The sequence below is a fragment of the Mytilus edulis genome, chromosome 1, assembly GCF_963676685.1.
Source record: "Mytilus edulis chromosome 1, xbMytEdul2.2, whole genome shotgun sequence".
NCBI lineage: Eukaryota > Metazoa > Mollusca > Bivalvia > Mytilida > Mytilidae > Mytilus > Mytilus edulis.
In genome coordinates, this window is record NC_092344.1 from 68,516,105 (window position 1) to 68,539,708 (window position 23,604).

The 23,604-nt window shown below is 31.3% G+C and overlaps 2 protein-coding genes across 3 annotated transcripts in view; both read left to right on the top strand.

Annotated features, from left to right (window-relative positions):
• LOC139487853 (receptor-type tyrosine-protein phosphatase mu-like) overlaps positions 1-22,553 on the top strand; it is a 317,750-nt gene extending 295,197 nt beyond the window's left edge. Inside the window, exon 31 of the transcript XR_011655886.1 lies at positions 21,602-22,553. The gene's annotated coding sequence lies outside the window, so the exon portion shown is untranslated. The remainder of the gene's footprint in view (positions 1-21,601) is intronic.
• The window catches only part of LOC139487887 (receptor-type tyrosine-protein phosphatase kappa-like), a 149,494-nt gene that overhangs the window by 86,678 nt on the left and 39,212 nt on the right, over positions 1-23,604 (top strand). Inside the window, exon 5 of one of the 2 annotated variants that reach the window (XM_071273055.1) lies at positions 18,687-18,887. The exons of the other annotated variant lie outside the window; for it this stretch is intronic. Within the exon in view, the coding sequence (XP_071129156.1) occupies positions 18,687-18,887 (201 nt within the window). The remainder of the gene's footprint in view (positions 1-18,686; positions 18,888-23,604) is intronic. 2 annotated transcript variants of the gene reach the window in all.

Below are 23,604 nucleotides of genomic sequence, written 5' to 3' on the forward strand. Positions count from 1 at the left end.
TTATGAAAACAAAATTTCAAAGTCGCTTGGTACAATGTACTTAAATGGCTTCAATTTGCCAATAAATATGGCCCCATAAATATATCCTTTGCAAGATTAAAATCTAATACATTTCCATTTATCATGTTTATCGTGTTTATCAAGCTCTATGAGGAATTTCCTTAAATTAAAAATGAATATATGTAATAAAAAGAAAATATTTCAAGATCTTTTTCATATATATTCAAACCAATTGTCAACAATTTGTTTGTGACTTTTTGTCCTATCAAATTTGTGACTTCATGCATGTCCTGTGAGTGTGACTTTTTGTCCTGCGACTTTCTGTCCGTTTACCTTCCATCTAAATCAGTAAACTGAATAATTGTTTTTTGCAGTAGTCCGTGTAACGAGTCGATATCTGTTATTAATCATGCAAATTGCGAGTCAACACTTACACACCTTTTTTCAAAATGTCAGCTAAAAACAAAGAATCACTGGTGATAGGGGAGTGTAACCGATGAATTGATCCTGAATCAGATAAGATTTCCCAAGTATTGATTACCATGATTACGGAGAACCTCTTTATTTGATCACACTCACCGGGAGATTTAATAATGAGGCTACTAAAAACATTTCATTTTCCCATGTTCGCTGTTTTTCGCTATAATTATTTAAAGCTGAATAAAGCTATTTGAAAAATACATTAATTTGTGTTTTTTACTGCTACAAGATATTTGAATAAAATCACGTGAATAAAATGCTAATTACGCACCAGTTGCTGAGCAGAGAATCATTCTAAGCCAGGAACAGTATATACTAACTGTTAACAGTAAGAATAGAAATTCCCTGTAAAAAGACAGTCAAATCTTAACAGAACTGTAACTTAATGATACATGTATATCAAGTTCCAACACCTCACCCAGCACCCTGGCCCAGCACACTGAGTTAGCAAACTGGTGTGTGTCAGTCTTATAATATAAAACTGTGTAGGTTCATATCGTTAGATTTATCGTTTGTTTGGATATTTTTAAGATCGTTGTAAAATTATTTATTACATTGGTTGCAATGAATTACATTGATTTCACAGTTAGATAAAAACCGATAATTTCACATGTGAAATAAACGTGGTTATTTCACTCTCTGACGTCATACAACAATAGGCGTTGTCAAGACGTCGATAACGTCGGATCAAAACAAATTGTCAATGCGTAGGAAAAAGATATAGTTCCTTACATTTTCTACATTAATTTCATAAAAAAAAGCCATTTGCCAATGTAATAAAAAGAATAACTAATCGCCGTACTTGAATATCAAAAATAAGACAACTTGTGACCGAACGCCGCTATGGATTAAACTCGTGCTTCGCACTCGTTTAATCCATGCGTCGTTCGGTCACGCGTTGTCTTATTTTTGATATTCAAATACGGCGATTAGTTATACTATAAATATCTTAAACTTTGTTAAAATACTATTTTAAATTGTTCAATTCGCATGCGCGGATCCAAAAGGGGGGGGTCCGGGTGTTGGAACCCCCCCCCCCTTTGTCCTGGGTTAGGAACCCCCTTTTTAAAATGGCTGGATCCGCCCCTGATTCGTTATATTTCATAATTTTGTCAAAGTGTACTTTTTAAAGTTTTAAATTTTAAAGATATAAAAATGAATATATATATATATATATTCCATTTTGATTTGAGGAAAATCTGTTTGAACTGTAATGACATGGTCAGTCAACTGATTTGTTGCAAAGCTGATTACAGGTAATTGTAACATACAGCAATTTTCCATTACGACAGTGCGTGTACTCTCCGGTGTGTATAACGTAAAGTTTCTAGAGAACATCCTGTCTACGTGTAATACAGATTGATGACATTACACAAAATTTCTTTTGTTAAATGTGCTTAGGTATCTGTGTCTATTCCCTATTTCAACACCACAAATTTTTCGAAGAAAAAAAATAAAAAAAATCAATTATATGAAATAAAGAAGAAAAGTAGCAAATATCAACTTCAGTAACTAGTAACTGCGCATTGAGTAATCATAATTTCAATATTGCATGAACCAACAAATGGAAGTTTTTAACGACCTTGACTGGCTATACAGCCCTTGCACGGTCGGTAATGAACCAACCCTTGACAAAACGTATACATGTAGGCCTATGTAAAAGTGTAAAAAGACCAATTCCTATTGGTTATATTTCACACTAGGACCTTAAATAACTAGAACCAGAGACATATAATACAATTTATATGTCTCTGCTAGAACTAAGCAGTGGTTGATCGGTGTGTAGAAGTACCGCAAAGGACTTCTTAGTGCACTAAGAAGAAAGTTTTTGCACTAAGGACACTTGATCCAGAAATTTTCACAAGTGGGGACCCATTGACTGCCTAAGAGGGGGTCCCTGCCAGTCATGCTTCAGTGATTCCCTATATAATCTCCCATTTTCCAAGATAAGTGTGTGGGGGGTGGGGCTGGAAAAAAACCTAAATCCGCCTCTGCTAATTGGGAAGTCATTTTGTCACACACATATAAATACCTATTATGTACAAAATGCTTCAAATATATGTATAAATAATAATGGTACGTCTAAAAACCGTTAAGGATCTCCTCGGTGCACGCAAGACATAAAATGTCACTTAGGACATGTATTTTAGTGTTGAGGGTATTCATTCGATTCATAACTTATTTCATAATCTTGTAATTTTTGTTTTGATAAAATTTGAGACATAAATACATGTATTGAGACATATAGTACATGTATTATATGTCTCTGATAAAATAAAACCAACTTTAAAGAAGTTATTTAAGTTTGAATCGGCTGTCACCTGTGTTTTGCATTGGGATGCCAAAACATTAATGTTATTTACAAAAATGCCAAAACCTGCAAATATATTTTAGGCAAAAAGAGACATTTATAAATCGATGATTTTTACACTAAACGTTTTTATAATTTGTTATAGAAATATAATAAGTACATGTACATAGTTTTATCAAGGATTTGTATAGTAACTATACACATCCTTGGTTTTATAAAGTCCTTCATTGCTTCAACCCCTTGGTGAAATTTGAATGGCGAGACGATAATTAATAAACTATCTATCTATCGACATGCGCCGTTATTTAGGATTTTAGAATACGTCACGGATGACCGATGATCATTTTCAATACCAATCATCATTTGAATTTTGTCAATTGATCTTTAATGATTAGGACTGATTGGTGATGGCAAAGAATGTGTCTCTGTTGATGGTTATAAACACATAGAAGTAAACTTTACAAAAAAAAGTTTACTTGGAAAAAAGTATAAAATTATATGAATATGCTAAATAAATTTTTCTTTGGTATGTAATAATCGAAGACGTTTAGAAATATAAAAAATCTTCACATAGTTGGGAAATTTTCTATTCAAGTTATATCATTTAAAAACGTTAAGAAATATAGATCTTTTTCGATGTACAATTTGGCCCGCTTGGAGATCTTAATAATTGTTTGCATACTTTCGTCTATTTATATTGCTGAAATTCTTTAATAAAAAATTTGTACAAGCTCTTTCTATAATATAATGAAACTCGTCGCCAATATCACCATAAATACTTAGAGAACAGATACAATCTTATCCTAAATAGTTTGCCATCTAACAATTCAAAAAGAAATTTTGAGTCGAAACTGAAGTACCAAATCTTTAAAAAGAATCACCTTTTTTTTGTAACAGTATAGACGTCGAAAATTAAACTCTATATATATATTCTTTTTTCAAAACTCCTGAAATAATTTAAAATGATCTTTAGACAGCTTTCATATGCAAATCTTTTTAGAAGTATGTGAGCGTATTACCCCTCCCCCCCCTTTTTTTCCTTCTATAAAATTTATTTGTAAACGATTCTGTGTCTTTATTTGTGTTTGCTAATTAACTGCGGTTCATGCTGTCAAAAGTAAAAAATGTCTCCTTGTGTATAAGTTATTGATAAAAAAATATTTGAAGCCGCCAGAAGAATAAATCATTTCCTGAACTTAAATTCATTTATTTGTAAATAAAGACAATTTGCCTAAAACATTCTCTCATATATTTAAACAATTGTAAAATAATTAATCCAACGACTTTCTTTTACTTTTTACTTTTCTTCTTCAGTTTTTTTTTACCCATTGCTCTTCAATTACTGATCACAAATTTTTCGGATGCTTTTTATCCTATTTTCGTATCGAACTTACATGTTAGCAGTTGAACGGAATTAAGTACATTTTTCAGGAATTTACAACTTAAATTTTCAACAACAAAATTCCACACTTTTTTACTGGGATTTTTTTTCTGTTTTGAAGGCGCCACCAGTGACCCCGTAGCACACATAACCAACACCTCACATGGCGTATTCACGATGTTGAGGTATTGACATACAATCACATTTATCAATATACAGCAAGTAGGTAATTTGGTGTTGAATGCCAGTAGGTCAGAATTTGTTAATTGAATTTTACCTGTAAAAGGGTAACTAGCTGTCAAATTCATGTTCATCGATTTTAATCAAATTCACATAACATGTGGTGTTGAATTGTTTATTAAAATTCCACGCACAATCTTGCCTGATATGCATAAAACCATTATTTCATGAACCTGCATGAAATATTGACTTATCACAGAACTAAAAAAATAAACCACCGAAAGTCCACATAAGAGGATATAGAGAATAACGGGCAAAAAAAAAAAGGAATAAAGAATAGTGAAAGAAAGAGAATAATGGTAAAAAGTGTAAGTCATTAAAAATATAGCTTAAAAAAAAGAAGCCTCTTGCATCAATTTGAGGAATTTACCCAAGATTAATTTTACGGCGGCTTATTTTATTTTGGATTAAAAATAAACACAATTGACAAGTTTCCTTCCCCTGCATTTTCGATCGCACATGTAAATAGCACGTTGGTCTCAAATAAGACACTGATACATTACAACACTTGCCGTCAGTATTTGAAAATATTAATTAAGAAGGTATAGAAAATTAATGCACGCACACTATTATCCACCACAGGCCTAAATCGTTAGTCCGCAAACAACGAGGGTGATAAAAAAAAAAACCAGCACTTTGAACACAACCACCGGCATGCTATGAATTTGAAAGCTTCCCAAATTATCAACTATCAAGTTCTATTAACCATAGAAAACTTTTGTCCTTCTTTATCAAAAATGAAATTTAAATCAATTTATTCATATATTTGACCGACTAGAATTAATTGGGGGAATTTAAACCAATTCCTATTGTAAGTGATAAAACTATCAGATCATATCGGGGTGATTGAAATGAGGAAAGGGGGGGGGGTGATCAGGTATTTTGGGGGGAAGAAAGAAGGGAGGGTGAGTCCCTGGGGGGTAATCCCCACCCCTTCAAATTGAGAATATGCTATTATCTTGTAAACGGTTTAGATCCCCACCCCTAAACCATATATATTCTTGAATGGGACAATAAAATGAATCAATTAAAATTAAAGGGAAGTCCCTGGGGGGTCACCCCACCCCATTCAATTTAAGAATGTGCTATTATCTTGTAAACGGTTTAGATCCCCACCCCTAAACAATATATATTCTTGAATGGGACTATAAAACAAATCAATTAAAATTAAAGGTTAGTCCCTGGGGGTCACCCATCCCCGTTCAATTTGAGAATGTGCTATTATCTTGTAAACGGTCCAGATCCCCACCCCTAAACCATATATATTCTTGAAGGGGACGATAAAACAAATCAATTAAAATTAAAAGGAAGTCCCTGGGGGTCACCCCGTCCCGTTCAATTTGAGAATGTACTATTATCTTGTAAACGGTCAAGATCCCCACCCCTAAACCATATATATTCTTGTATGGAACAATAAAACACATCAAATGAAATATAGGGAGAGTCCATGGGGGGTCACCCCCACCCTCACATGTTTGAAAAACTTTTAAATGGTTGAGATCCCCAGTGGTTAAGTGAAAAAAATTCCGGATCACAGGGGGAGGATTCTAGGGGTTGGAAGTTCAACTTGGAACCCCTCCTTTTTTTTGGACACTCAATGCATTTGAATGGGAACATATAGTTGGAACCACCCCTCCTAAATCTTGGGTTGGGAACAGGGAACCCCCTTTATAAAATGACTGGATCCATCCAGGCATACCATCTACCTAGCTATTAAGGCTTTAAAAATATGAAATAAATCAAACAAGGAAATTAACGGTGTAGGCAACTGTTTTGAATTTTAAAAAAAGCCTTTATTAACAATGTTAAATTTTGTGTGCATTTATTTTTGCTTATTTTCAATAACAAATAAATAATGGACAGAATTGCGTGATTGATTATTGTAATTTACGAAAAATCTGCATACATGTTATAAAATGGGAAGTAGAAACTGGTAATTTGTCAAAGAGACAACAACACAAGTGACAACCAAAGAGCAGACAACGACCGAAGGTCACCTATGGGTCTTCAATGCAGTGAGGAAATTTTGGCACTGGTCTTCAGCTCATAAATATGTCTCAGAAATAAGAATGATATACAGCTCTCATTTGCATTAATAAAAACCTCACAATATGTTCTGAATATCAGAATATACAGTATTGCAAGATACTCTCATATTGTACACATGGAGCTGAGAAACTGTAAAATTAATCATGCTAATTTAACATTTAAGTCCTCGGAATCAATCTCAATATGCATACTGTTGTACAAAGGAATATAAGTATGCAAAAGACATATATATATATATATATATGGTCTTCAAAAATAAGGGTATCAATGCTATTAATTTATGACAAGATCTTAATCAAGTAATTAATTTTGGTTTGTTTAAATATTTAGGAGGTTAGTATGACCTCCTTTTTTGTGATGATGTTTTCCTTTTAAGCTGGGAAAAATTGTTTGTATCAACAAAAATAAAAACAGAAAGTTAATCTAGAATTATGTTTTATCATTTTTTTATGTTTAGATCATGTAGATTGTCAGCAAGATGAAAAGAAAAAAAAATATGCAGCTCAAAAGTCAAAATGTGGATAAGCTGAGGTTCAATGTCCTACTTTTGCAGATTTTCATATTTTGCATGAATGAATTTAAAGTTTATACCATGGACAGCAGAGAAAGAAAAAAAAACTTTTCAATTTTCCTGCTTCTGAAGGATAAATGTAAAACATCTTGTTTTTGGTAAGTTTTATGCTCTGTTTTAATAGTGTTTGTGCATTCATCTGTCCAGTCCTTCCTCTAAATTGTATCCTCTTTAATTTCAGTAAGTAGCCTGTGGATTTACATATATATACTCAAAATTTAGTACTAATATTAAGGGATTTTAGCATGACATCCTGTCGAATGCTTGTTAATCATGTTTATGTTCCAGAACATATGAGTATTTAGACTACGCGTACGTCTGCCCAATTTTAAGAAGTTGGTCAAGTTTATTAGAAACAAATATACATTACAGATCAACATAACTGAAATCTTTAATAGATTAATACAAAAAGTTTAATTGCAGTAGAAATAAAAATACATATTTGGTTGAGCTCTGGTATTAGACAGTACAAGTACCGGGTATACTCAAATGGTCTGATTGTATGCATATGGTCGGACTGTAAGAGTATACTTATATGTTTGGGACCGTAAACATACGGTCCAAATACTTATATGGTCTAGAACATTTATACATGTCTTAAAATTAGTATCTGACAAACACGTTGGTGTTTGTGAACTTGGTAATAAGTTATTCTATAGAAATATAATGTTTTCAGATTATAAAAATAAAAAATATCCCATATTTACTTTTAATAAAGAAGAAGATTATTGATGTATGTATAACTGTAAAATGAGACAGCAAGCCAACAACACAAAAAATAAGTATAAAACAATATATTTTTTTGTATCAATGTTATAATTTCCAATATGTCCGAAGATTTCAAGGTATTTTTACATTGAAATAAAACACAAATTGAACTCTGTCAGAACTTCAAAAGCTTAAAGATATATTGTTTCTGTTGTCTGCATTTTGTATAATATATTCAAATTCTAGTGAATAATGGAATATGTTATTATAACTGCCTAAAGTTTTAACATTGATCTTTATATATGATATATATAACTTAGGAAAATACCCAAATGTTATAAAGCAGAATAAATTAATTGATTATTATATACCGGTAGTATTAGAATAGGAAGATGTGGTATATTGCTAATTTGACAACTCTCCATCAGAGACCAAAGGATGTAAGAGGTTAGCAACTGATGACATTGGACAACCTTTAACAATCAGTAAAATCCATACCGCATAGCTATTTTTATTAAAAATCATATTATTGCTACATGTATGCAAAAAAATTTATATAATACTTCAGATTTTATTGGTTCTTTTTCAGAAGGATTGAAATTCATCATCTAGAATAAATGGAGAAAACATAGAAACAAGACCAGAATAAATTCAAAGACAAAAGTTGGATCAGCTATTATTTTCATCACTCAGTCAATGATTTGAAGTTCTTTTAAATACCAAAGATATTGAAACCACAATAATGTCAATGTTCTGTGCGCTGAATGACCAAAAAGTGGACTAAAAGATCACACAATGCTGGATGATAAGAAACTATTAATGTTTTGTGTGGAGGGATATTGTGAAAAAAATAGATTTACTTAAATAGCTACTGTAAATTCAAGAATTATTGTGAGGGTTTATATTTGCAAAAATTGCAACACAGATGTAAACGCAATAATTTAAACTCCCATTTAGAAATATTTTATATGAATTAAACTGATCTCAAAATCGTAAAAAATTAAAATCTCATATTAGTCTTAAATGACAAAAATCCAATAATAAATGCACGCAATAATTTCTGAATTTACAGTACTAGTATGTTCAGCCTTATATTAGAGTTTTTCATTGATTTCAAATGGTAAATAATAGTGTTTCAAGAAAGTATTCTATATTTCATAAATAAACATATATTGATACTTACATTATCTACTTTGTTGTTTAAAAGTTTAGTTTTGAACAGTTATAGAACAATATGTTGAATTAATATTTCCAAAGAAAAAAGATATTCAATTAAAAAGATTCATCTTATAACAATTTACTACCAAATAGGATACATTGTAACATACACATTACTGTATATTTATATCTATATATTTATAATTTGAATCCCATAGGATTTTATTTTGTCCCATGGGATATTAAAAATCCCATGGGATAATAATAATCCCATGGGATTTTGTTTGTCCCATGGGACAACAAATATCCCATGGGACTACAATTATCCCATGGGACCAAAAAAAAATCCCATGGGATTTAACCAAAATCCCATGGGATAATGGTAAATCCCATGGGATTTTGCCCTGTCCCATGGGATATTGAAAATCCCATGTTTTTATAAATCAAATAGAAAAATAAATATAATAGTAACAGTAGAAAACCAATGAAATTATTGAATCCCATGTAATTCCGCACATTTTGGTTATATACATGACACTGTAGCTCTTATTTGAGGCGGCGGCGGATTTGCAAATGAGTGTTTTGCAAATTTAAAGTGTCCAGTGTTAAATGTACTCCCATTTAAATTGGTTTTAGGTTAGACCATTCTTTTTTAAAAGGTTTTGGATCTCTTTTGATAATTGTTAAAGGAAATATGGGATGAACGCTAAAGAATCAGCAACATATAATCAAGTACAGTTATAGAGATTAAAGATGTTTGATATATCGAGGTGGTTGGGTTGTGTTCCTCAAACTTGGATTTAAAAAAAACCAGGTAGTAACATGAGTAATAGGTCTAGAAAAACTATGTGTGTCTTATCATATTAACTTCTGTATTTTACAAAAGCAATTTTACCACATAGGAAAATGCGGGGGGGGGGGGGATTTATGGATTTTAATTTAGACCTATCTACCTTAAGGTGGTATGGGTGTCTTCCGTCATCTTCGATTGTAAAAAACTGAGATTCTAAGGTCCAGATTTTCAATCAAATTAGCATAATTTGATCCCGGAATGCAGATAACTAATGTGATAATTTATGGATTTAACTAATGCAGATAATTTATGGATTTTAATTTAGACCTATCTACCTTAAGGTGGTATGGGTGTCTTCCGTCATCTTGGATTGTAAAAAACTGAGATTCTAAGGTCCAGATTTTCAATCAAATTAACATAATTTGATCCCGGAATGCAGATACCTAATGTGATAATTTATGGATTTAACTAATGCAGATAATTTATGGATTTTAATTTAGACCTATCTACCTTAAGGTGGTATGGGTGTCTTCCGTCATCTTGGATTGTAAAAAACTGAGATTCTAAGGTCCAGATTTTCAATCAAATTAACATAATTTGATCCCGGAATGCAGATAACTAATGCGAATTTTCATTCAAAAGAACCAATTTATAAGAGTTTAACTTATAAATATTAATATTTTTACAAGACTAGTGTATTCTATTTTGGTTGATTTTTTATTATTTTTAAAATTGAAATTTAAAGGGGATGTAACTCTGTATTTTAGTTGGAAAAAATAAACGGTGACCCTATCTTTTCTTTTAATATTCACAAAGCCTTGTCTTTTTTTTTTTTTTTTTATCTTTTATTTGTTTTTCAATAGTCAGGATTTTACAATACCTCTATAATCACCACCTGACTATGGTTTTTGGGGTAAATATTGAAAGTTATATACAAGACTATCCATTTTGTTTTTTTTTAATTTATCTTCATAGTACAAGAATATAGTTATTATAGAAAAAAAGAATATAGCTGCTCACACTCACACTTTCTCTCACTACTTACACACAGTCGCTGCAATCTTACCATTAGTATGCTTGCATGTCTATATATAAATTTAAAATTCAAAATACCACTGCTCACTATAGTATAATTTAAAGTATAAATGATAATAAATCATGAAAAAATTATATGTAGTGGGGACCAGAATCTTTCATAAGATGCTGCTCTATTATTTTTGTTTGCAATATAAAATTCATTAGATTGGTATTGTTTTTATTCTGAATTTAAGTCCTATAAAACTAGGAGCTATATTTCTTAACTTACATCTAAAAATGTAGTTTTTAGCTATAATAATTAACAAATTTATAAACAAACTCTTAGTAATAAATCCCAATAAAATTTCCGTCTTACTAATGCTGAAATGCTCATCAAATAATTTAATTTTCTGTAAAAATGACAACCAAAAATTGTATGTAACATTACAATCATAAAATAAATCTTCTATTGTTTCCTCTTCCTCATTACAGAAGGTACATAGACTTGTTTCCTTTTGCTTAATTCTATATAAAAATGTATTAGTAGGTATAATTCTATGCAATATTTTATATTGAAAATTCTTTAAATATGTATCCCTACAACATCTTTTCAAAAGAGAAAAATACTTAGACCATTCTGAGATTTCAGAATTTGTTACATCCTCCCATTTTAAAAATTTCTCATATGGGAGTATGCATATTTTATCTACAAGATCTCTGTATACAAATTTTAACTTATTATTTTCCAAGATCCTTTTATAAAATGCATCAAAAGGAACAAAATTTTCTAAGTTCAAATCACAATAATCTTTGGTGTATTTTTTGATATATTTTGGAATGTTAGATAATAAACTATAGTATCTCAAAAAAAATTCCAAATTAAGTTTTTGTCTTACTTGTTGGAATGTTAGTAGTGATTTACTTTGACTATCTACAATGTCCCTTATAAACTGTATACCATATAACTTCCATTTCATATAAACAGGGTATTCAGATATTGGTATAAAGTTTAAAATATCCAATGATAAAATTTCTGGAACACATAACTTTGTAAAAGGCTTTGCCATGTGTAGACATTCAAATATATCTTTCCAAAATGGATTTTTTAAGTGATTAGAAATTTCTTTAATCTTATCCTTTTGTTATGTAAAGACTCTGTCACCACCTAACTGTTTTAGTTCTACTAGTAATAAATTCTGCCAAGTACCATCTGAATTTGATAAAAAAAACTCTTTACCCAAGATAATTTAAGATATGTACAGAAAGACTGCAAATGCACCATATTTAATCCTCCCTGTGAAAAATATGCAATAAGAATACTACGCTTTACTCTATCAGTCTTACCATTCCAAATGAAATTAAAAAACATAGCACTCATCTCATTTAATTGTGAGTGAGGTAAATTTGTCAGGGTAGTCAACAAATGAATCAGTCTCGGCAATGCCAGAGTCTTTATTACAGTAATTTTACCTAGTAGTGTTAATTTTCTATGTTGCCAGCTTTTTAGTATAGCTGAAACCTCTTTGATCTTTTTTCTAAAATTAATATCAAGAAAACTTTTTAAATCAAGCGAAAAGTCTATTCCTAAAAGTCTAAAGTTTGTGTGTGACCACATAAGATTGTAATTAGGACACAATATTTGATCAGAATATTGTTTGTTACCAATCCAGACAGCTCTTGTCTTTGATTTGTTCATTTTCAATCCAGATAACATATAAAAAGAATCAAAACAATTGAGGCTTTCTTGTAGTGATGTCTCACTACCATCTAAAGTTAGAAAAGTATCATCTGCATACTGACTTAAAAGTGTTTGTTTTTCATTAATGAGGATACCGTGAATTTTGGGGTTTGACTTAAGTTTCAACGATAATAACTCTACACCAATAACAAACAAATAAGGGGAGAGCATGTCACCTTGTCTGCAACCTCTCTCAAGATTGAAAAAAATTGACAAATTGCCATTGTTGATTACACAACTTTTAACACTTTTGTAGAGAGTCTCGAACCATCTGCACATCGAAGGACCAAAATTAAAACTTTTTAATGCTTTTTGTAAAAATACCCAGTCAACAGAGTCAAATGCCTTTTCAAAATCAACTAATAAAAAAAATCATACAATAATCTAGTATTCTCCCCAATGAATCTCCCCATGATAAATTCCTTTTGAGTGTCACCAATAATAAATAGTAATACAGACTTAACTCTGTTTGCTATAGCTGCAGAAGCTATCTTAATGTCTGTATTTAAAAGGCTGATAGGTCGCCAATTACCAAATTATCGTCTATCTTTTCCTTCTTTTGGTATACAAGTTATGACACTTTTATATTGAAAATCTGAAAAAAAAGTCCAGATTCATATCAATAGAATAATGATCGATAAACAAATGGTCCAAGATCTCTCCAAAAGAATTTGTAAAAATCGACAGTAAATCCATCGCTTCCTGGGGATTTCCCATTTTTCATCTTACTCAATGCTATAACACATTCCTCATATGTCAAGTTACCCTCACACAGGTCATGTTGTTCCTGTGTGAGGGCAACATCATGAGAAAAAAAACTGTCACTTGAACAATCAATTTTTCTCTTTGAATACAATTTTTTATAAAAATTATGTTGTTCTGAGAGAATCGTGGATTGGTCAGACATATGATTACCCTGATCACCAATCATTTCAACCATTGTCTTCTTTACTATGCTCTTTTCAAAAATTTAATAAAAAGAATGGATCACCGTGCTATTTTTCAAGCTATAAGTCATTGAAAGTTGCCAAAATTTGGTTAGTTTGTTCATGAAAATACACATTAGTGTGCATAACAAAAATTCTATGAGACAGAATTTTAAAATAAATTGTGAGAAGAAAGGTACCATAATATGTTTTAAGAAAATGAAAAGAAAACATGGTGTCACCGAACTTGTTTTATTGCTACAAGTAAAAATAAAAAAATTCCCTATAGCCCAGTATAAATTTTGTACTAAAAGAGTTATCTCCCCTTAAATGGCTAATTTGAAGAAAAAAAAATGATTTTAAAACCAAAAAAAAATAATATTTATTTAAATATTTTGATTAATACGATTAATTAACAAGTTTTCTTTAAATAGAAAAAAACAGTCTAACCCATTGAATTGCAAATCTGTCTCAAAATTTGCAGATTTAGTCAAATAACTAGACCGTTTTCGTACTGTGATTGTACAATCCAAGATGGTACCATGAATCTACCTTAAAGCTATCTTTTCGTTATTCATTTTTACAATTCTATCATTTAGTTTAGTTTCTAATAGGCAAATTGTGTATGTTCCTGTATAATCTATATAAAATGTGCCTTTTTGTCACAACCTATCATTTTTATTACATTTTTGAACATATATCAATATTACTACGTTTTGGCAAAGTATGAACAAATTCAATCATTTTTATTTTATACTCCCATACCACCTTAAGTAAGTGAAACAGAAACCAAACGAACAATATATATTTTAAGTCTTCTTGATGAGATATTCTGCCTTGAACAATTCACTGATCTCTTGCCGAGATGTTAAGCTTTAAAATTCCCAAAAACGGTATAACATTTGTAAATAAATCGAACAAGATCAACACCAAGGAAATTTTAAAATATAAGATAGGTTGAGGAAACCCCTGGGTTTATTTAGATATTTGATACATTTAGTCTGTACTTTCTGATGTTAATACCTTTAATAACACTAGTAACTGCAGTTATGAATATGCTTAAACCGTTGCATACGATATCTAAATTGAGCTACTTTAATTTGTACATGCATAAAGAGTTAAACACTTTTTTTCGAAAGTAAAAACCATAGTGCTGACATACAGAATGGTTTCTGTGTGTTGGATGTACTTTTCATATGAAATTCACATGTAGCTCATTAATGTCTTTTGCGTCCAATAAGACAGAAAAGTCATAATTGAAATCAGGAGATGCTTGTCGAGTGTATTCGATTAATTATTCGTTGATTGCTAACTAAGCAAGTTGCACAAGTACCCGTCCACGTCGACTCTGCGTAGATTTCTATTTGTATCTATATACATTGTATAATTATAAATGAGTCTAAATTGAAAACTACGTTCAAAACCTATGATTGCGTCGGATAAAAACCGCATTTTTTATACGTGTGCATGTAAAACAAATATCGTTGTAGAAGGGTTTCAAAACAGCACAAACAACATTTTCCAAAAGACCAAAAAAGTGAAAAAGTATATTTAAACAAAGCGAATTTGACTAACAGGTCGAACAACTGATGATCTTTAACCCTGCTGACTGCGATTGGCGATTGCCAAATAAAATTGATCACAAGTTGTTACAAAATGGATCTTAATATGAATTTAATACTAAACAGAAAAAAATTAACTTGTGGCCACGATGTTATGCCACAAACATACGGTGTCAATATTTTTTTAGTACATCCGGTCTGGATTTCGACAATAAATGTCTCTTCAGTGATGTTAGGGATCGAAACGGTATTTGGAAGGCCATATAAAAAGTACCCTCATTTTTAGATAGACTCTTGAATTTTAAGAGTCACTGTAGGATGAACGGATCATATAAACCGGAAGGAAAATATGATACAAGCTCTAACGAAAAAATATGAATGAGTCTAAATTGAAAACAACGTTCAAACCTATGATTGCGTTGGATAAAAACTTCATTTTTATACGTGTGCATGTAAAACAAATTTCGTTGTAGAAGGGTCTAAAAACAGCACAAACAACATTTTTTAAAAGACCAAAAAAGTGAAAAAGTATATATAATTATATATATCTGATGAGTTAAGCCTTTTTCAACTGAATTTTATAGTTCGTTATTACGTTGTTCTGTTACACCAGTGTCCCATATTAGGGGGAGGATTGGAATTTTGTAAGTATGTCTCTATCCCAAGTCATGAGCCTGTAATTCAGTTGTTGATGTGTTACATATTCTTCCTTTTTGTTATAATAAAACATCCATGCAACCACGCATCCCATATTGCTGATAGGACCCGACACAAATATCAATTTCGTGTTTCGGTAGTTAAGCTTGGGATGGTCATTTTAAGATGCATTATTTGAATATAATCAAATATGAAAATTATTCATGTTTATATTGATATATTTATATTTTAATTCTTCTTCAATATATCTAGTTATTATGACAGATCTACCATCATCAGGGGTCCAACTGTCAATTTAATGTTAAAGTCTTTAACTTTGATCTACTAAGCATATCTCCAATACTTTTATGTTTGCTATACGCAACTATTGGTGCTGTATTGAATATTTGTACACAGTCTTCGTCGAACTGTAATAAATGCCAGTGTTTCATTATACGTTTCTTTATTTTACGTATATATGGATTATATTTAGTTATTAAAACTAACGGAATACTTTGTTTCTCTTTAGATTTTTTTCATTTTTTGTGCATAAATTAAGCTGTTAGTTTTCTCGTTTGAATTGTTTCAGTTTGTCATTTCGGGGCCTTTTATAGCTGACTTTGCGGTTGTGGCTTTGCTAATTGTTTAAGGCCATATAGTGATCTATAGATGTTAATTTATGTGTGATTTGGGATCTTGTGGAGAGATGTCTCGTAGGCAATCATACCACATATTTTTTTTCGATCTAAATACATGAAATTATATATTTTGCATACATTGTACTATTATCTTAAAAGACCTCATTGTGTGTGTTGCTTCTCTTCCTTCCATCGTAAATTAAACATCGTGCCTCTGTGTCTAAATGTACAAAATACCATGCATAGTCTCATTAGTCATCCTCAATTACGATCCGGTTGGGTCATTTCGGGAGGAAAACGAAAATAAACGCGTCCAAATATTGTTTCCGTCATTGGACGGACTTCTAAGTGATATACAAGACTCCGTTTAAGACGGTTTCAAACTAAACAAACTTTTTGTTAAATTACAAAAAAACAACTCCAAAGGGATAAAATTGACAAATATGACGACCAATATATACTGAGCCAAAAAAGTTTAGCAACACTTAAAAAAAAAAAAAAATTATTTTGCTGTTTCTGGAAATTTTTATTTAAACATCATTGATTTAATCCTTAATTTTACCTGTAATTTAAAACAGTCGTACTTTTTTTCCTGGTGATTGATTTGACGCCATTTCAGCTTTGCACATGTAACTGATGTTTTACCTTCTGTACCTGTACTTTTAAAATGATATTAAAAATTTCCTTTTCAATAACGATCAGAAACACACCATTGGTAAGAAAACAAATACACCTTTGAAAAAATTGCGAGGGGTGTCAACCAGGCCATCCCGAAAATGACCGTCAGAAAGCTCTTGGAATGGTTGATGCCGAAATGAGTGTTGCTGACATCTTGGCTCGATTTAATGTGCATAAGGCAACAGTTTAGAGACGAACAAACAGATATCGACAAATTGCAACTGCACAGGATAGGTCGATATATTCTAGACCAAAAAAACTATCGTCAGGGGAGGAGCGCTACCTTCGCTTTACGTCAACACGTGACAAGATTTTTGTTCGGCCACAAAAGAGGTGCATGGCTAAGGGCAGCTGCTGGTGTGCCTGTCAATCCTTCGTTGGTGCATTTAAAACATGACTGAGAAATTGATGAATAACACTATGCTCATTTCCGCATTTTGACCTTCCCGCGCTCCATACAAAGAAAATCCTAATGAAGGTATGTCATAAACATTCATGTTGCTTCTGACATGTCATAATTCCATTTTGTTATTATTAAAATTATATGTTGTTATGATTTTGTAATAAAATAAAATTTAATTTCACCTTTTTTGTTGCTCAACTTTTTTGGCTCAGTATATTATAATAGGTTTGAAATCATCAACTGACTTTTATAAAAGTGATATCCCTGAAATGATATACATTTTTTTCTAAATATCCTGAAGATTAAGAAAGAAAGGATAATGTAAAACAGTAATCATGACCGGCCATTTTTATAACCAGTGAACGAGAGGAATCTGAAATGGATGTTTTATTGTTAGATATTTACCATTTTATTATTTTTTTAATATTGTATCGAGAATTGTAATACAATACACATCATTTTATTAGAGTATAATAGTTGACAAAAAGCAATTACCAGCAAAACAAGACTATCGGGAAAGTATTTTTTCCTCGTATCTATTAACTAAGTTCATCAATGCTTAAAGATAAGTAAGTAATTATTCTTAAAAAACTTTTTTTTCATATCTCTTTTGATCATACAGATACTTACGTGTTCCGATATTTTTATCGGTCTTCTCTTGCGAAGGTTTGGGTTTGATCATTGATGATGAAGTTTAATCTGTTGATGGGTGTTAGTCGCACAAAGTTTACCAGGCATTTCTTTAGTAATTTCATAACCTAAATTGATAGTTGAAAATTAAAAAAAAAAGAAACATATGGACGTTGGTCTTCTTATTAATGGGGAGTTAAACGAGTAACAAAATCCTTATACATCAGCTACATTGCTGTATGTTTTGTTTGTCTGTAAGACTAGTTCTGAGGTGGTCGAAAGTAAATGTATATTGATTTATAAGCGCATCATATTATCATTAAATTATTAAAAGACATACTTCTAAGGCAGTTCTACATATGCACGAGACTTTGAAAACATTTATTTACCTACAACAGTTTGACTTATCTAAGTAAACACAACGGGTGCCACATGTGGAGCAGGATCTGTCTCTCCTTCTAGATAACCGAACATCACCTCCAGTTTTTGGTGGAGTTCGTGTTGCTTAGTGTTTAGTTTTCTATGTCTTTTGTACTATTGTTTGTCTGTTTGTCTTTTTCTTTCTAACCATGGCGTTGTCAGTTTATTTTTTATATATGAGATTGAATGTCCTTTTTTTATTCATTTCTCTATAATGGGACATTATTTTTTTTTCAAATCTACCAGATCAACTTGAATGTGCAGATTTTTGTCAGAATAAACTTGTTTTACTAGATGTATTCGTGAAAACATATTCATTTTTCAAACATGTATTTGCTTCAATTTAGGATGTTGGAAAGGTACTTGGGGAAGCAATTGTTCAATGGATTGTCCAGTTGAATGTATAGATAGTCACTGTTTTCCTGAAAATGGTTCATGTGTTTGGGGTTGTGATGAACAAGAGTGTTTCCATGGAACATGTGATGAAAAAACAGATGTTTGTACGAAGGGATGTGCACCAAAACGTGGCGGCAGATATTGTACTTTCTGTGCGTATTATATATCGAATTTATGTCCAATTGATTGATAGATCATTACGGAAGCGTATTAGCGCCACACATTTTTTAGCTTACCTGGCCCGAAGGGCCAAGTGAGCTTTTCTCATCACTTTGCGTCCGTCGTCCGTCGTCGTCGTCGTCGTTTGTTAAGCACATAGGGGTAAAATGTAGATTTTGGCTTATATTTCTGAAACCAAAGCATTTAGAGCAAATATGACATCGGTAAAATTGTTTATCAGGCCAAGATCTATCTGCTCTGAAATTTTCAGATGAATCGGAGATTCTGTTGTTGGGTTGATGCAACTAAATTGGTAATTTTAAGAAAATTTTGCAGTTTTTGGTTATTATTTTGAGAGATAAACTGTACACATCATAATGTTCAGCAAAGTATGATCAACAAACATGTCAACGTGAACAAAATGATCAGTTGACCCCTTAAGGAGTTATTGCCCTTTAAAGTAAGTTTTTACCAATTTTTCGTAAATTTTTGTAATCTTCTATAAAAATCTTCTCCTCTGAAACTACGGTGCCAAATTTGATCAAACTTAGCCACAATCATTTTTAGGTATCTAGTATAAAAAATGTGTGCAGTGACCAGGCCAATCAACCAAGATGGCCACCATGGTTAAAAATAGAACATAGGGGTAAAATGTAGATTTTGGCTTATAACTTTGAAACCAAAGCATTTTAAGCAAATCTGACAAGCAGTTAAATTGTTTATCAAGTTAATATTTATCTGCCCTGAAATTTTCAGATGAATTGAACAACTGGTTGCTGTCCCCCAATTGGTAAATTTTGCCATTTTTAGTTATTATCGTTTTATAGATAGAGATAAGCTGTAAACAGCAATAATGTTTAGCAAAGTAAGATCTACAAATAAGTCAACATGAGCAAAATGGTCAGTTGACCTCTTAAGGAGTTAATGCCCTTTATAGTCAATTTTTAACAATTTTCATTAATTTAGTAAATTTGGTAAATTTTTACAAAATATTTTCCTCTGTAACAAAAGGGCCAATTTATTATAGATAACGAAAATTGAAAGTAGCAAGAATTTCAGTAAATAAAGATCTACAAACACATCATCATCACCAAAACACAATTTTGTCACACACATACAAGGCCAAATCGTTATAATAAATATGCTTAGGAATAATGGAAGTGCAATTATACATAAATTAAGACTAATTTGTGCATCAGAAAAGTATTTATAATTTAACAAGAAAATAGATAATAGTATAGTTTATAGGCCTATTTAGATTAGGCCAACTAAAATTGATTAGTAGATTTTCATCCAAATTTTTGAAAAAAATGGGGCGGGTGGGAGGATTTTATTTTTTAAATTTTATTTCATATGAAACCCTCGTCACGAGTTCTTCATACCGCGGAGTATATGCTAGTGGAAAACAAGTTGTATAATGCATATACATGCTGTATAAGAAATCCTACACTATTTTTTAAACTCTTAAATAAAAATCCCTGATTGGCAACCACTGTTATACATGTAATTTACGCTTTAGAAACCTATTTATAGTATACATCAAAAAGAAGAGAAATGCTCTCTTCAGTTGGACTATACCTACACCAAATTTATTTTGCTTTCTAAGCAATGGTTTGTAGTCCCCATAAAATCAATAAAATGTATTGGTACAATTGTATGCAACACAAGTATTATGAGTACAGAATAAAATTTAAACTCAGTGTTGAAAGTAATTATGATGTAAAACATGAACTTAACCAAAAAGTAGTTGTTGTTTAATGACTAAATTGAGGGTATTGGGACAGTTACAGAAGGTGTTTGCTGTTTGTCAACAAAAACAACAGCCATGGGTAAATATAAGGGCTTGTTATAATTAAAATGCGTGTTTGTCGACTTTTTGTTCTCAATATACAGTCATATTGTGTCAATTTCTTTAATCCAGTCATGTTTTTTTTGTACCAATTTGTTCTACAATTCTTGCGCTTTGGAAATCATTCAGTCCAAATTTCCTGACACAAAGTCATTGTATAAATAAAGTAAAAAACACGGTTTTCGATTCACTTGTGACTACCGCAATTTGCGTTCAAGGACAAGGCGTTTTACTAGTAACTCGAATATTTCATGCCCTTCTCGTTATCAATCTCTATTCTCGGTAGATGATGTTGTCATCATAGAGCAGCAGAATATGTCGACTTAATCATTTTCGTTAGAAGAAATACAAAAACGAAATTTGAAACAGGAAGTTTTGAATGAAACGAAATTATCGATGGTTCCCGGTAACGGACATGAACAAAATCCGGAAATCGTACTTTTGTTAAATAAAAAAAATCGGGGCGGGACGATTTCAGAGGGGCGGGCGGGGATGAAAATCTAGCAATTAATTTTAATTGGCCTTAAAGGATAAAAAATAATGTCATACAATTGTGAAACTTCCAAGTCAAATAAATAAAATGATCTTTCTGCTTTAAAATGTTTTTTTTTAAATCTCAGAATATGATAAAAAATTCTCTGATAGAAAGTCATTGAATTTTCATTTCAATATAGAGAAGTATTTTTAAGATACTAGGGTAACAATTTGAATGGAGAGAACATAATTTTATTAACAAAACATCTTCATTTATACATTTATTTTTAAAGAGTAGCTTGTTTGAATCTAACCAACTTTACATAGTTCTCAAACGAGAGCTTACTTTGGAAGGATATTTATATTTTGTTATAGCTATAATAGTTAATTTTTATACGACCGTCAAAACTTTGACGGGACGTATTATGGTATACAAATGTCCGGTGTATGTCCGTCTGTCCGTCTGTCCGTCTGTCTGTCCGGCGTAAACATGTCGCACAGTAACTTGAGAATGACTTATTCAAATTTCATGAAACTTTATATAGTTGTTTCTTTCGATGGTCAAATGATCTGTATACTTTTTGGTGAAAATAAGATTAAAACTTTTTGAGTTACGGCACTTTGTAACTAAAACAGGGGAGTTTTTTTTTTCACATGTCGCACCGTATCTCAAAAGCGATTCTTGATTATGGCTTAAAACTTTAAAGACTTCTTAGTCATATTAATCTTAATATCTGTATACTTTTTGGTGATGATTCAAAATTTCATTTTTGAGTTATTGAGTATTTTGTAAAAAAGGGGGAGGGGTTTTTTACATGTCGCGCCAATTCTCAAAACCATTTATGATTATTGCTGAAAACTTAACACATGTCTTTGTTATATTAATCTAAAGATCTGTATACTTTTTGGTGATGATTCAAAATTTCATTTTTGAGTTATTGAGTATTTTGTAAAAAAGGGGGAGTTTTTTTATATGTTGTGCCGTGTCTCAAAAACAATTTATGATTATTGCTTAAAACTTTACACAAGTCTTTGTTATATTAATCTTAAGATATGTATACTTTTTGTTGATGATTCAAAATTTTATTTTTGTAGTTCTTGAGTATTTTGTATAACAGAGGGTTTTTGTTACATGTCACGCCTTATCTCAAAAATAATAATGATTATTGCTTAAAACTTTACACACTTCTTTGTTATATTAATCTAGAGATATGTATACTTTTTGGTTTCGATTCAAAATTTTATTTTAATGATATTTAATTAAAAAAAAACAGGGGGTGGGGGGTTTCACATGTCCCGCCTTGTCTCAAAAACAATATATGGTTATTGCTTTAAACTTTCTCAGAAAAACTATTTATATTTATTGCATAAAACTTCCACACAAGACGTCGGGCGTATCATGAGCTCATGGCGCAGCTGTTTATTTTCTTCGGTGTAACCTCAATTTACTCAATTTTCTTTATTATATATATATACTAGTAGTAACATGGATACCGTTTTTTTTTTTGGAAGGGGGGGGGGGGGGCTTTATAGTATGCTTTTCGGTGTGAGCCAATGCCTCGTGTTGAAGACCGTACTTTGGCCTATAATGGTTTACTTTTACGAACAGTGACTTAGATGGATAATTTTATTATTGATACTCATATCACATCTTTTTATATTATTCTGCTCATTATTAGTCAATGACATGTTCTAATTATTCAAGCATTTACTCTGCAATTACTACAAAGGTGATAAATGTTAATATATACAGCCTCCGTTAAATAACTGCTGTTACCTTTGAATCTTAAATCTTAAATAAGACGAAACAAAATAACGCAAAATTTTGCGTTCCCATGGTTACAACGTAAACGTTTGCGTTATAACGCAAAGGTATGCGTTATAACGCAAACATATGAAGAAAAAATAAAGATAGGATGTGTGGGGCTAATACGCTTCCGTAGATCATTATACAAAATTAAACAATAATTTTTTGTTTAATAAAAAAAAAAGGGATGTGTGGCGCTAATACGCTTCCGTAGATCATTATACAAAGTTAAACAATAAAGTTTGATGTGATAAATTACACAAATATGCGAGTATGCAATTATGTAGGTTCTTAAAAAGGAATAAAACAAGGAAACACACAAATGGACTCGACGTGAGTATGTCGCTGCAAAAATGGAACGATGACTCTAGTAATGTTTGAAATAGTTTTTTTGCGTGGAAAAAAAATCGATTTTCGTTGAGAATAATACAATTTGCATAATAACGGGATTCTCCTGCATTTTTCATAAAGATGCAGAATTGGACTGAGAAGTTTATCGGTCTATATTTAATGTACATGTTTCTTGATCAAGAGAATCGATTTTTTTTTATAATAGGACAAACACAAAGGAGTAGGTCCG